Genomic DNA, 15,299 nt, shown 5'->3' on the forward strand with positions numbered 1-15,299 from the left:
ATCTCTGCGCTGCTGTTGAGTGATTGCCTGCTCTTTGAGAGACTTTCTTCTCTGCCAATCTCAAGTTCTCCGTCTCCTGTTATTGCATCCTCTGGGAGACGCAATGTCCTACAATCATCAGTTCCAAAGGGGTTAATCCTGTTCCTCAGGATGGAATGGCTTTCTGTAGCAATAATAACTCAGGCAAAGCCTGCACTTAATTGTTTCCTTCCACTAAAATGGCCTTGGCCAAACTATTCTTCAGTGTTCAGTTAATTTATTCTACTATTCCTTAGGTTTGTGGGTGATATGGTATGTAAATCTTTGCTTTAACCCGAACATTCGACAAACTTCTCTCAAAACTCTACGTGTGAAATGAGTTCCCTAGTCTGAGTCTAATTAAAGAGCTATTCCCCACCTCAATATTACATCATTCACCCATTTCAAAGCCACAGTTTTGACTGTGGCATCTCTACATGGGAATGCTTTAACCCATTCTGTAAACTGTGCAATAATTAACAAACAATAGGTCTTGCCTTTTTTCTCTAAGTCTCCTGTAAAATCCAGCTACAGAAAATCCCATGGTCCTCTGTGTCTCAGCTCATTCCCCATTTGAACCTTGCAATGCCAACGTGGTTCCGTTAGGCCACGCTGTAGTCACCTTTGACAGCATTTTGCTATCATTTTGTTAAGGTAACTTGCTTACGGCATATTTTCTTATGTCAGAATTTTCCTAAGCTCATCAATTTCATTATTATTTAACTTCTTGCTTTCCCACTTCTCTGATGCCATTTCCTACATGAACATGTGATGGCAGCGTTGACTATAGAATCTGTCTATCTCTCTCTGTGGACAGGTTCTGATTTCTGTTTATCTGTTTTATTTATATTCATGGGGCCACTGGGAGGGCACAGTAAGAATTCTCACAACGCCAGGTTAAAGTCCAACAGGTTTATTTGGTAGCATGAGCTTTCAGAGCACTGCTCTTTCATCGGGTGAATGAGTTATATTCACCTTCGTTTTTGGTTCCTCAGACTTCTTTCCTGAAATTTCTCTACGTCAGTGCCCTCTGCCCCTGCTGAGAACAACAGTAACAACTACCCATTTCCCCCAATTCTTCTCTACTGGGGACTTCTCATTGAGGATTCCATGCCAATAACTCAAAAATGCTTCACTCTATCGCCTCCAAGTGGCCTTCTTATACTGGGTGGACCATTGCCCAGCCCTCAAATAGGCTCGAGCCTCTAATGTTACTGATACATGACTAGGCTGATTATGCTGAATGAACAGTACCAAGATTCTGCTCCTAGCAAGGAATAATTTACATGTTTCCCTTTCCGTACAGCTCTCTCGGCTCAGATGACGAACAGGTAACAAAATTCCATCATTCCATCAACCTCCCCCCCCCCGCCACCAGCCCCCCTTCCCCCACACACCTAACCCCACACCCCTCCCTCAACAACCCTTCCACTTTAAACATAGATGCTTTACTCAGTAACACTGCCTTCTCGACCACAAATGGCTGTTTGGATAGGTCAACTTATGCATCTGACAACTTGATGCGTTTCTCCTTCTAACTGACTTAGATGGCATTGTAAAAATACTCAGTCTTTGGACACACTTCCCGCCATCAGAGCCCGGTGACTCTATCCCTTCGCTCATCACTAAAAAGACTGTTGAAAAAAGAAAATGTATCAGTTGCGTCAATCTCAATAATAATAATGCATTCAAAATATCAGCATTTGTTTTACAATCATGATCACTCATTTGAATCAATTGTTGCATCTTACATGTGTAAATTGCTTCTTGTTTGCTCATAAATTTATTTTCAAAGTAATTTAGCTGAATGTTCCTCGCTCTGTCAATGTCTTAATGTTTACTGGTTTAAAAATAGGAACCATTGCATTCGTGGTTCCACTTCCAGGAACCTGGTCAGACACCATAACACATTCCTACCCCTTCTGTGATTGAAACAACAAATTACTACATTGTTATACAGAGGTTCAATAATACTCTGGACACATAACTATGTATCTTTAATCATTATAGAGAGCCAATGAGAAAGTCAATCACGAGGACATCTATTCATATATGGCTGTATATGACATTCTGAAATTGGGGTATCTTTGAGTCCAGAAATATGATTTTGTACTTCAGTAAATGCTTCTTCTCTTGGAACTGATCCTATATCCATTCATGATGATAACAATTTGTCAGTATGATATTGCTAAACTAGTTCGTCATCATTTTAAACTGTGCAAGAATTTGGACCTGTTTTTGATTTAAAAAAACATTTCACACTTGTGGCATAATTACATGCTGACACTCGATCTTGTCGTTGAAATGAGTTTTGTTTTGTCCTCACCTCCCATCCAAAGACTTGAGATTGTTGTTGGTGCTCTACCAGTTCTGAAGTTTATGGAGGTAATCTTAAAAAAATCACAGTTCTCAGCTTTCTCTTTAAGAGTAGTAGTTCAGGTAAACTACGCAAGAGTATTATTTTGATAAAATTCAAAAATCTACTTACACTATCTGATAATGAACATTGCTCATATAAAATTTTGAAATTAATTTTTCAAAGATTGAAACTTTCAACTACTCTATTGGTTGATGGCTGCTAAGGTGTGGATTTTATATGCTGAAAACTATTCAGTTTGATGTAATCCTCAAACACTTATGGAATAGATTGTGAGCAATTATCAATAACAATTTGTTGTCATTTTCCAAATCTTGCAACAATTTCATCGGGTTTCATTTTTTTTTAGATGTTGTAGATCTCATGATAGCAACTTCTGATCACTTTGAGGGTGCATCAATTTTGTCAAAGAACATGTGACCCTCAAGTGGACCAGCACCACGTTTTAAATATATAACAGCATGAGTACAATTTCTGTACAATTTCAAAAAGCTATTTGCATGATATTTGTTCATCTGTAATAGATCACATGATTACTTCTAGCCACTTTGAGTGTACATCAATAACTAAAAATAAGCAACCCTCAACACACCAGGAACATTTACATGTAACTATTGTTGTGGCATTATAGACCACTCCCAAGTGTGTAAAGGAGACAATAGTTGTGCATTTCCTATTTATGCAGGAGATTGACACTGTCACACTTTTTCTTCAATCTGAAACACCCAGACGAGAATACCATTAAATCTTGTGGCATGTTCTTCTGAATCATGCAATAAATATATAATAGACATCAATTTGACAACGTGGAAATGTTCCCAAGTACACCTTGCCCATAAAAAATAGTGCCAATCAATCCCAGGCTATTATTGCCCCAACAATCGACTCTCAATTATTTATATTTTTCTTTCAAGAGTGAGATTTGGAAAAGTTTGACACATAAAATGGGTGCTAGAATTTTGAAACTCACTTCCACTATGTACAATTGGTGCTAATTGATTCTTAAACTTCAGTTCTCATATTGAAAGATTTTGTTAACCAATGGCACTGTGGGATTACGGGGGCAATGGAAGATAAATGGAGTCAGCCATCATTGCACTGAATGGAGAAGTAGACTGAAAGGGCTGAATAGTCACATCCTGTTCTGATGTCCCTCCTGCAGTCCTTCTCAATTAATCCCCGTACAGCTCACACACCTAGTTCATGATGAATTATACTGTTTCAGACACTCACTCTTCTGAATCCCATGACGAAGTGCTACACTGGGCTCACCCTACGGCTCATCATTTGTGGAATCATGCTGTGTGCAAATTAGCTCTCATGCATCTCACATTACAAGTGATGTATAGTTTATGATACAAATATACTTTATTGGCTGCAAAGTGCTCTGGGATATCCCGAGATTATGAAAGATGTTATAGAAATGTCCATTTTTAATTCAATAACTTATAGGTTGCAAGGCATGGCAGGAGTGGGGATTATATAAAGATACATTCACAGAAGTTGTTAAACAGTATTATTTCACACACACAAGGTGCTCATTAAACTATCAGAGTTCCATGATCCTCTAAATCAAAATAACACTTTCTATTATAGCTGCCGATTACAATCTTACGCTGTACCACTGTCTCTGCCACAACTTCCTACACTCATTCCCAAATGGGACATTGAGCGATTGACCCTTTTCTCTCACCTTACCATTTAGAACTGTCATAACTTCATTCAGCACACCCATTCTAATGTGGAGAGAAAAAATGACTTTGAGAAATAAAAATAAGCATGCCACAATCCTGAGAATTGAAGAGTTAAAAAAAAACAGGGGGCTGTTTTTCTGAGAGCAGAAGATTGGTTAAAAAAAATGTTTCTCAGCTAGCCAGCAGGAGACTTCCTTAGAATGCTGAGAGTAGAAACACAATAATAGCATTTTGTGTAGCTTTGTTCAGAGAAAAGAATTGCATTCTCTCTCTCCATTGTTTCTGAATTAGAAATTTGTGCACTCGAACCAAAAGACTGAGCCAGGCCTGAGGAATCACATCACTATGATAGTGTAAATACTGCACTGACAAAGGGACAGCACTGAGGGAGATCTGCACTGGCAGAGGGTCAGTAATGAGGGAGTGCTGCCCTGTTGGATTATCAGCACTAATAGAGCACATCACTGTGAGAGGGTCAATATTGAGGGAGTGCATCACAAAGGGAGTGAGTAATAAGGGAAAAGCGCCGTGAGGACGTCAGTGCTAAGGGAGCACTGCAAGGTAGTACTGAGGGAGTGTTGTACTGTAGGAGTATCAATACTGAGGGAGTGCTGCACTGTTGGAGGTTCATGATGAGGGCAAGTGCTGTACTGTCAGAGAGTCAGTGGTGAGGGACCCTGCACTGTCAGAGGGTCAGTACTGAGGGAGCCCTGCACTGTCAGAGGGTCAGTACTGAGGGAGCCCTGCACTGTCAGAGGGTCAGTACTGAGGGAGCCCTGCACTGTCAGAGGGTCAGTACTGAGGGAGCCCTGCACTGTCAGAGGGTCAATCCCGAGGAAGCCCTGTAATGTCAGAGGGTTAATCCTGAGGGAGTGCTGCACTGTCAAGAGGGTCAATCCTCAGAGTGCATTGCACTGTCAGAGGCTCAGCAATAATGGAAAGTGCTGCAATGTTTCAGGGACAGCAGTGAGAGTCCTGCACTTTATTTCTGATGGGACACGAAATAGAAGATCATCTGCTCTCAAGTGAAAAGGGAAGATCCCACAAAAATTACTGAAGAATAGAAGTGCTGAGAACTTCCTGCGGTCCATGATTCATCTCACAATCAACAACACTGAAGCAACAGATAATCTGCTCATCGTCACCTTGCTGTTTGTTTGAGCTGGCAGTGCACTGACTGGCTGCTAGGTTACCTATTACAAGTGACCACATTTCAAATAAACAACTTCATTGGCGGTAAAGTGCTTTGCAACCTCTTTTGGCTGTGAGACGGATTCCCGAAATGGGGAACTATTTATCAATATCGTGTGTGGGAAGGCTGGAAAGTGCAACAGAGACAGAACTACTGACATGAAACAACTTCCCCAGGGTTCTCTGTGTAACGGATTGGAATAAGACCTTCATGATTGATCAGTGTGGAGGGAAGGATCAGGAGCCAGCTCCTTTACAGCACAGATTTCTAAACATGATTTATGTGCATGTCCATATGGGTCGAAGGCAGAACACATGACATCCAGATCGCAGCTATGCCACACGGTACAACTTCATCCGGCTGTATTCTGTCCGCTCAGTCTTGGCTGCCCAGATAAAAAGGGCAGCAGCCATGAGCTGAAGAGGGGCAGAGACACAGGCCAGGCAGAAAGACCAGCCAAAATGTCCCTTCGGGAGCAACTGCGGGTCCTGGGTCTTGGCGTGCAGGAGTTCGACATTGGCAACAAAACAGGCCACAGTAGCCAGTGTGCAAAGTCCTGGCAGAGGAAAAACCAGAGAGAACGTCACATCAGCAGATATACCGACCAAAATACCATGTAAATAAAACAACCTATTCAAACTCAGATCTGGATTGAATGTTCTGAGTCCTCATTCTGTACAAACACAATCCGATAGTTATTAAACATAATGAATAACTGGTTTGAACTTCAGTGGGTCCAATCCCTTCATGAAATCAAGATGCTGGCGTATGAAAATGTTTTAAAGGTCGTGGGTTCAAATGTCACTCCAAGAGTTTATCATAGCAACTGAATCTGATTCTCTCGTGAAATATTGAGGCGGTACTGAACTGCCAGAAAGTCAGCACTAAGCGAGTGCAGCACTGCCAGAGGGTCAGCACTGAATTAGCACCGCACCATTGGAGGGTCCATACTGAGGAAGCATTGTAGTAGTTGGTTGCGGGTTAGACCTTGGGAGCTATGGAGAAAGGGAAAGACTGCCTTTAGATTCTACCTGCAAGAAGGTGTAGCACTCCAGTGCCAATGGCTGGATAGAGGGTGTGACAGGAACATGCACACAATCCAATCAACGCTCCAAAACACATCAGCCCTAAGCTGATAAATGGGAGTAGAATCTGACAGCGACTCAGGTCTGTGAGAGATAAAGACAGGGAGAGTTGTAGAAGGACAAAGAAAGTGAGATCTCTTAACATTTATAGAATAAGGTACATGCAGATAATAAATCACAGCATTTTCATATTGACCAAGCAGGAAGCGCTAAATGGCCTCCTGCTGTTCCTGTGTAACAGGCTCAGGGAGCTGAATAGCCTCCCTCTGTTCCTGTGATATGGGCTTGAGGGGCTGAATGGCCTCTTCTTGTTCCTATGCGACACCTTGATGCGGCTGAATTGCACCTTCCCGAGTAATGGGCAAGAGGGGTTTAATGGGGCCCTCCTGTTTTTGTATAACAGGTTCAAGGAGCTGAATGGCTTCAGCCTGCAGAATCCCTACAGTGTAGAAAGAGGCCATTTGACCCATCGAGTCTGCACCAACAATAATCTATCTAGATCCAATCCCCAGAACCCTACCTATGAACTCAGCTGGTTCCCCTGATCCTCTTTTAAAGCTATGAGGCAATTTAGCATGGCCAATAAAATCTAACCCGCACATCGTTGGAGTGTGGGAAGAAACCAGAGCACCTGGAGGAAACTCATGCAGACTCGGGGAGAACGTGCAAACTCCACACAGTCACCCGAGATCAATATTGAACCCAGGTACCTAGCGCTGCATGGCAGCAGTGCTAACCATTGTGCCACCATGTAAAAGGCTCTCAAGGTTGAATGATCTTCTCCTTTCCTGTGTAACAGACTTGAGGAGCTGAACGGCTTCCTTCTGTTTTTGTGCAACATGTCTAAAGGATTAAATGGTCTCCTTCTTTTCCTGTGTAACAGGCTCGAGGAGCTGGTCGATGTCTCTCTGCTGTTCTGGGGACTGCATTGTTTGAGTGATGTGCGACAGGTTGAGAGGGAACACTCAGAACAAACTACATCTTGCAGATAACACATGGATGAAGAGCAAAGCAAACTCACAGGTTCTCACGTAATCAACTCCACTGTTGTGGTTTCCAACCTGTACGTACTTTGGTGTGAACTGGTCTTGTAAAGAGAAGCTGACACACAGTGTGTCCTGTTTCACATCTGGAACACAGTGCAGAGAAAATCCAAGTCAGCAATTAAGACCTGCCCCCACACCCCGTCTTGACATTCAATAATGTTACTGCCTACCTCCTTGGGGGTTACCATTGACCGGAAAGCAACTGGGCGCACAACATCAGCAGTGGATACAAGAGCAGGTCAGAAGCTAGGAATACTGTGGCGAGTAATTCACCTGACTCCCAAAAGCCTGCTCACCATGCACGAAGCACAAGTCAGGACTGTCATGGAATACTCTTCACTTGCCTCGATGGGTGCAGCTCCAACAACACTCAAGAAGCTTGACACCATTCAGGACAAAGCAGCCCCATTTGATTGGCATCAAATCCACAAATATCCAATCCCTCCACCACCGACACTCGATAGCAGCAGTGCGTACTAGCTACAAGATGCACTGCAGCAATTCACCAAAGATCTGAAGCACCTTCCAAACCCATGACTACTTCTAGAAGGACAAGGACAACAGATACATGGGAACACTATCATCTGAAAGCTCCCCTCCAAACCACTCACCATCCTGACTTGGAAACATATCTCCATTCCTTCATCGTCGCTGGGTCAAAATCCTGGAAATCCCTCCCTCCCTAATGGCATTTTGGATCAATTTACAGTACGTGGACTGCCGCAATTAAAGAAGGAGGTTCACCGCCACCTTCTCAAGGGCAACATGGGATGGGCAATAAACGCTGGCCCGCCAGCGATGTCCATGACCCACGCTTGAGTAAAACAAATTCAGAGGGACAGTAAAAAGCTGCATTCAGAAAGAAGCAACATCAAGAGTAGGACATTTGGCCCTTTGAACCTGCTCCCCCATTCAATCTGATAATGGCTGATCCTCTATCTGTTACTCCCCTGCTCATACCATGCCTTTTTATACCTCTGGAGTATAGAAATGTATTTATTTCTTTCTTAAATATACTCAGTGACTTGGTCTCCATAGTCCTTATGTGGCAGAGAATTCCAGCTCCATCACCTTCTGAGTGAAGCGTTTTCCCCTTATCTTGGTAGAAATGGCTTCCTGAGCCTGTGACCCCTCGTTCTGGACACCACCATTCAGAGGAAACACCGTCCCTGCAACCAGTCTGTCCAGCTCTGTCAGCATGTTATATGTTTCAATTAGATTCCCTCTTATTCTTCAGAACTCCAGTAAATACAGGTCCAGTCAACCCAGTCTCTCTGGTGAATCTTTGCTGCACAAGGGAAACAAAAACTGCACATGATACTCCAGATATGGTCTCACCAAGGCCATGTAGAGTAGAGCTGCAGTAAAGCATACTTGCTAAAGTCCTCTTGCAACGAAGGGAGCATGCGAGAGAGAGTGCAGCAAAGATTTACAGGGAATGATGCCAGTCCTGGAGAATCTTGGCAATAGAGAAAGATATGATTGGCTGGGATTGTTTTCGCTTTTCTATTTACCTCAGCAGGTTAGTAGGAAAAACCAGGGTGCACAAATTTGGAAACGGATTGGAGGAGAGCGAGGACTTTCACCCACAGGCTGATAAGGATGTGGATGGAGCTCAAAGAAGATGTCAGCTCATTTAAAAAGAATGCCAATGTTTAATGAAAACCATGATCGATAATACTGTAGACTAATAGCTAGATATTACTGTGAGATTTGTCCCAAGTCCCAATGGACAAACCTCCTTCATTTTGTCCTGTAAACGTCATATGATGCAGCGGGAGGGAGAAATGGTGAAGGGAGGACCAGATTGGGGGAGGGACAGGTTTGGGCAAGGGCTGAGGTGTGTTGGGGATGTGGGTGGATGTGAGTGGATGTGAGTCAGATACATGGAGAGAATGATCCTGGCTCAAATAAGCGAAGGCAGACAAAGTCGAAAGTATGTACAAACCTTGTGGTGGGGGTTTGGACCAATACCTCTCGAGGACACTGATACATCCCCTCCACAGACCGATGGTGCCATTGTACTTGTAGAGTGCACGTGAGTACGTACACTCGTTCCCGAATTTAAACTCCACACTGGGTAGAATCGTCGTGTACAAGTTAGTATCATTTGTCTCAGAGAAGCCAAACGGGCTCCGGTACTCATACCAGTGATCGGTTCCAATGGCCGCGGCGATGTACACTGCCGAGATCAGTGCCAGGACACTGCCAATTACCAGCGCCGTGGCAAAACGGTTGTCCACCATTGCATTAGTAGTTTGCTTGTGCTGGCTGTGGGAAGAAAGGCAGGAGGTTAAAACAAAGGGAGTGAGAAGTAGAGAAAGTAGAGATGAAGAGGGAGAAGGCTGAGGAGGGACACAGGGAAAGCAGGGGATTGCAGGAAGAAGGAAATGGGTGTTCAAGAGAGCACAGATGCAGAACAGGCAACTTGAACGAGTGCACAAAAGATGGAAGGACAAATAAGAGCAACAGTGAGTGGCCGAGGGAAAGTTGAAGAGCGAGTAGGATATACAGGACAGAACATAATAGCGAGTAAGCATTGGACCAAAAGATCAAGTCTGGTCCAGTTGAATAGACAGGGAACGAACGGACAATAGACAACACAAGAGAGACAGACTTGTGTATAAATGCAGCTCAGTCAAGGGTCAGGGAGTGGGCAGTGAAACAGAAAGAGGCCCTTGCACATAAACACAATCACACCTTCGTTCCTCTTACCCCTCCCCCAACCACGCGCTCAACAATCTGCCCATATATCGCACACTTTACATCTGACCCCTGTCACTGTCAACACTCAGCCAAATTACCTTCTCTGTGCCTCTCTCTGTCTAGGGCACGAATAACAAATCGGATCCCTCATTCTTTCCAAATAGGTTTAGGGGTCAGTTAGTTCATTTGACCAACTGCTTGCTCAATCCTTGTTGTAACTTGAAGCTCTTCATCAGCCCTCAAACAAACACACCCCCACCCCTGATCCTGAAGAGAAAACTCACCAATCTGAGATCAAACACAGGGGGCTGCAGTGGATTGGGGCTGAGATAGAGGGCAGGTTAAAGGTAGACAGGCACGCAGGGACAGGAGAGCTTGAGGGATCCCAGTGGAGGCTTGCATTTCTATAATGTCTTGCATGAGGTCTGGATCTTCCAAAGAATTTCACAATCAATTTTGCCCTTTCATTCAAAATGTCTCCATCCCTCTGCCTAGTAACAGTGAGACTGAGAGTCTTTTCACAACCTTGGTATCACATTTGATCCCAAGATAAGCTTCCAATTACATATTCATGCCGTCACAAAGACCACCTACTTCCACCTCCATATCTGCTTCATCCCTGTCTCAGTTCATTGCTGCTGACACCCTCATCCATGCTTCACTAATTCCAGAACATAAACTATAGCAAAAGTAGGCCACTCAGCCCACCAAACCTGTTCTGCCATTCAATCAGACCATGACTGATCTTGTACGATAATCCTGAACTTCACTTTTAATTGCAGCAAATCCCATTCTCCTCTCAGCCCAGGTTCACTGATGGACATTGGTTCCTGGTCAAGCAATGTCTTGACTTTGACATTTTCATCCTTGTTTCCAAATACCTCAATTGCCAAAACCCTCCTTATTGCTGCAATCTTCAACCCCATAACACACTGAGATCATTGCACTGTACTATCACTGGCCTTGTACTCTGATCCATTTGTAATTGCTCCAATATGGGCAGCCATGCCTGTGCAAAAAACTGCACAATTCCTTCCCTATAACTTCCCTTCCCACTTTTCTCCTTGGAGAAATTTTGTATAAGCTTTGTGTTTGACCAAGCTTTTGGTCAACTGACCTCCTTCTGTGCTTCAGTGTGATATTCTGCTTATAATGCTACAGTGAAGGACATTAAAGATACTATATGCGTAAGACTAAATATAGTAGATGTCTCCCACTTTCTGTGCCTTTTAGCTTTGACAAAGCACCACCTGGACTCAAAACACCAGCTCTTTTCTCTCTTTACAGATACTACCAGACCTACTGAGGTTATCAGCATTTTCTCTTTTGGGTTTAGATTCCAGCATCCATAGTAATTTGCTTTTATTACTACGTGCGTTAATGCTTCAATGCCAATTTGCACATAGCCAAATCCCACACAGCAGGGCTTATGATGGAATCTTGCCTGGTGCAAATTTGCTGTTGTTTATGGTATTTTACTTTTGTTGACTGAGGCACAATTCATGTATCAGCCATGGTTCAGTGTGCATGCATCCTTGTCTCAGAAGCTGAGCACCCCTGCCGCAGAAGCACATGGGATGAGGTCCCACTTGGGTGGAGAAAGCACCACCTTCATTGGAGGGTGCCACTTTTCAGTAAGGCATTAAACCAAGAGTTGCTGCACCCATCTTGATATAAAATAGCCACCATGAGTTATCTCTCCCCCATCTCAACCCACCATGGTGTCCTGCTAAATGTCCTCCCTAAGCAACCTTATACAATAAAAACACGGCTGCTCTGGACCATTGTCAAAATACAATGAATTGTATCTCATTTGCAATGAACAAATTGGCTGCAAAATTACAACAGTGAGGCTTAGAATGCAAAAAAATCACTTTGATCACAGAGACATCCAGTGTTCCTGAACAGAGCCATCTAAATCCCATTCTTGCTGGTGTTGGACGGGTGGAGGCACAGTAAAAAGTCTCACATCACCAGGCTAAAATCCAATAGGTTTATTTGGTACCATGAGCTTTCCAAGCCTTGACCCTTCATCAGGTGAGTGACTTTAACCTAGTGTTGTGAGAGTTCTTACTCTGTTTGTTGTAAGGATTCCAAAGAACTGAACCCCCAAATCCTCATTCCACACAAAGGGATCTTTCACATTCACCTGATGGAGCAGCCCAGGCACAAGTTAATGAGGTCCCTCTGACACTCAGCCTGAACCACATCTTCACCCCTCTCCGCTCTGAGCAGAACAATCCCAGCTTCTCCACAACCAACAAGCCACAACAACATCAGTTCTCCCATCCGGCACTCTGAATCTCCCACCCAGGCTCTAACCTCGCACCCCTTTGCCCAGATCTTCGATTACCTACAGTCTCTCCAGACGCCAGCCCTTCTCGACCGCTTCCGGTCCACCGACAGGAGGGAGGGCACCTCCGGCGTGTCTGTCGTCATCACGTTCAATCGCTCAGCGTCACTCCAATTGGGAGACGCCCGTTCCCTGACGTCAGTCACCTCGGGAACAGCCGGTCCCGCCTATGGCCTGACGTCACCCCTATCGGGCTCCACCCCCTCCGTCTGAACCGACGTCACCAGCAGACAAGATAATTCGCAGTTCCACCCGAGACCCCGCCCCTTGAACAGTGGTTGCTGCCCCGTGCCATGTCACGTGGTGCTATACAGAGCAGCCGTTTTGAAAGTATAGTCTGAAGTGTTGCAACAGGAAGTTAAAGTCCAACAGGTTTATTTGATAGTAAAAGCCACTAGCTTTCGGAGCGCTGCTCCTTCATCAGGTGAGTGAGAGGTGTATTCACAAATGGGGCATGTAAAGACACCAACTCAATTTACAAAGTAATGGTTGGAATGCAGATCTTTGCAGGTAGTCAAGTCTCAAAAGTACAGACAATGTGAGTGGAGAGAGGGTTAAGCACAGGTTATAGAGATGTGTATTGTCTCCAGACAGAACAGTTAGTGAGAGTTTGCAAGCCCAGGTGAATCACGGGCGTTACAGAATCTTAAGATTCGCATTCTAATCAGTAATCTCTAGCCTGTCTGTGCTTTATATGCTCTGTCTGAGACCAGAACTCTCCATTCACCTGACGAAGGGACTAACCCGAAAGCTTGTGAGTTTACTATCAAATAAATCGGTTGGACTAAAACCTGGTGTTGTCAGACTTTTTACTGAGGGAACACTTCAGCAGTCACAGGCATTCGGCTTCTGATCTTCGGGTAAGCGTTCTCCAAGGTGGCCTTCACGACACACGACAGCGCAAAATCACTCAGCAGAGACTGATAGCCAAGTTCCGCACACATGACGACGGCCTCAACCGGGATCTTGGATTCATGCCACACTATCTGTAACCCCCGCTCACTGTTCTGTCTAGAGACAATACACATCTCTTTAACCTGTGCTTAATGCTCTCTCCACTCACATTGTCTGTACCTTTGAGACTTGATTACCTGTAAAGACTCACATTCCAACCATTATTTTGTAAATTGAGATGTTGTCTTTATATGCCCTGTTTGTAAACACATCTCCCACTGACCTGATGAAGGGGCAGCGAGTGCTCTGGAATCTAGTGGCTTTTGCTGCTAAATAAACCTGTTGGACTTTAACCTGGTGTTGTGAAACTTCTTAATGGGTTTACCCCAGTCCAATGCCAGCATTTTCACATCATTTTGAAAGTACCCAGCTGATTTCCCTGATTTTAAGGTGATAAAAGAAACTGGAGTTGCAAAGTACAAAGAAATCATTCACCGAAAGTCTCGAGTCCAATATGCCTCTCCTTCCATTCCGACTCAAATGATTAGATTTGCTTCCCTGTTGACAGACGCTGCCAGATTTGTTGAGGTTTTTCCCCATAGAATCTGTATAGAGCAGAAAGAGTCCATTTGGCCCATCGAATCTGTACTGTCTCCAACAGACCATCTTACCCGCCCCTCTATCCCCATAACCCCATGTATTTACCATGAATATCTCCCCCCATCTACATATCTTTGGGAACAAATCTGTGCAAACACAGAGAGAACATGCAAACTCTGCACAGTTTGCTTGTTTTTGACTGTGTTCCCCAGTTCCAGTCCTTCCCATAAGGGACAACAGTCCAGCACAAACCATGTCGAGCTCCCAAAGAGTCTTTATTAGTTACAATACAATCACTTCTCATTCTAAGTACCAGTGAGTACATAGGGTGGCAGTATGGCACAGTGGTTGACACTGCTGCCTCACAGCACCAGGAATCTGGGTTTGATTCCCGGCTTGGGTCGCTGGCTGTAGGGAGTTTGCATGTTCTCCCCATGTCTGTGTGGGTTTCCTCCCACAGTTTGAACGATGTGCTGGTTAGATGCATTGACTCGAAGGGGCACTGGAGGATGACGACTCGGAGAATTTCACAGTAATTTCATTGCAGTATTAATGTAAGCCTTCCTTATGACTGATAAATAAAACTTCTAACTTTAACTTTACAAACACAACCTGCTCAAGAAGCCCAAACCCTCATCCCTGGAACGGACTTAATGAACATTCCCTGAATTGCCTTCAAAGCAGTATGAAGATCACAGCATTCTCTGCAGTCTCACTAATGCCAAGTACTGCTGTAACAAGACTTTCCTAATTCTACACTCCATGCCCCTTGCAACAAAGGGATTCACCTGGCAAATTTCATGCTGTTTCTGCATGCTAACATGATGTCATAAGATTCCTGGCTTGGGTCACTGTGTGGGGTTTGCCCATCCTCCCATGTCTGTGTGGGTTTCCCCCAGGTATTCTGGATAACTTCCACAGTCCAAAGGTGTGCCGGTGAGGTTGATTGGCCATGCTAAACTACCCCTTAGTATTAGGGGGCTGGCTAGGATAAATGCATAGGGATGTGGGGATAAAGCCTCAATGGGATTGTGGTTGATGCAGGCTCAATGAGCTGAAAGGCCTCCTTCTGCACTGTATGATTCTATACTACATGTGGTCCTTCATCTAAATTATTAAAACAGATCATAAATAGTTTAAGCCCCAGTCCCAATCCTTGTGTGATGCCATCAGTTAAAATTTATTTTAGGTTGCAAGTGACCAAGTTCTCCTGACTGTCTTCTTCCCGGTGAGTTATCCAATTTCCCTCACCACGATAACAGATCACCCCATCCCACATGAGTTTGAATCTTGTGTAGTAAACTTTTACATGGCATCTTGTCAAATGCCTTTTA

At 44.2% G+C, this 15,299-nt stretch overlaps 1 protein-coding gene across 2 annotated transcripts; it reads right to left on the reverse strand.

Annotated features, from left to right (window-relative positions):
• Positions 1 to 2,002: 2,002 nt before the first annotated feature.
• Positions 2,003 to 12,522, reverse strand: LOC145354052 (claudin domain-containing protein 1-like). Of its 2 annotated transcripts, none has more exons than XM_080205175.1 (5): positions 12,472 to 12,522; positions 9,361 to 9,683; positions 7,388 to 7,495; positions 6,313 to 6,450; positions 2,003 to 5,837 (listed from the first exon to the last, which is right to left on the reverse strand). In XM_080205175.1, exons 2-5 carry the CDS (start codon positions 9,656 to 9,658, stop codon positions 5,614 to 5,616), a joined length of 768 nt encoding a protein of 255 aa, XP_080061301.1. In that variant the 5' UTR covers positions 9,659 to 9,683; positions 12,472 to 12,522; the 3' UTR covers positions 2,003 to 5,613. The 2 variants fall into 2 exon arrangements, with proteins under 2 accessions (XP_080061301.1, XP_080061302.1); XM_080205176.1 differs by having other exon boundaries at positions 12,476 to 12,514.
• Between the last annotated feature and the right edge of the window lie 2,777 nt (positions 12,523 to 15,299).

This window comes from Carcharhinus amblyrhynchos, chromosome 16 (genome assembly GCF_965287045.1).
Source record: "Carcharhinus amblyrhynchos chromosome 16, sCarAmb.v2.hapA, whole genome shotgun sequence".
Classification (NCBI taxonomy): Eukaryota; Metazoa; Chordata; class Chondrichthyes; order Carcharhiniformes; family Carcharhinidae; genus Carcharhinus; species Carcharhinus amblyrhynchos.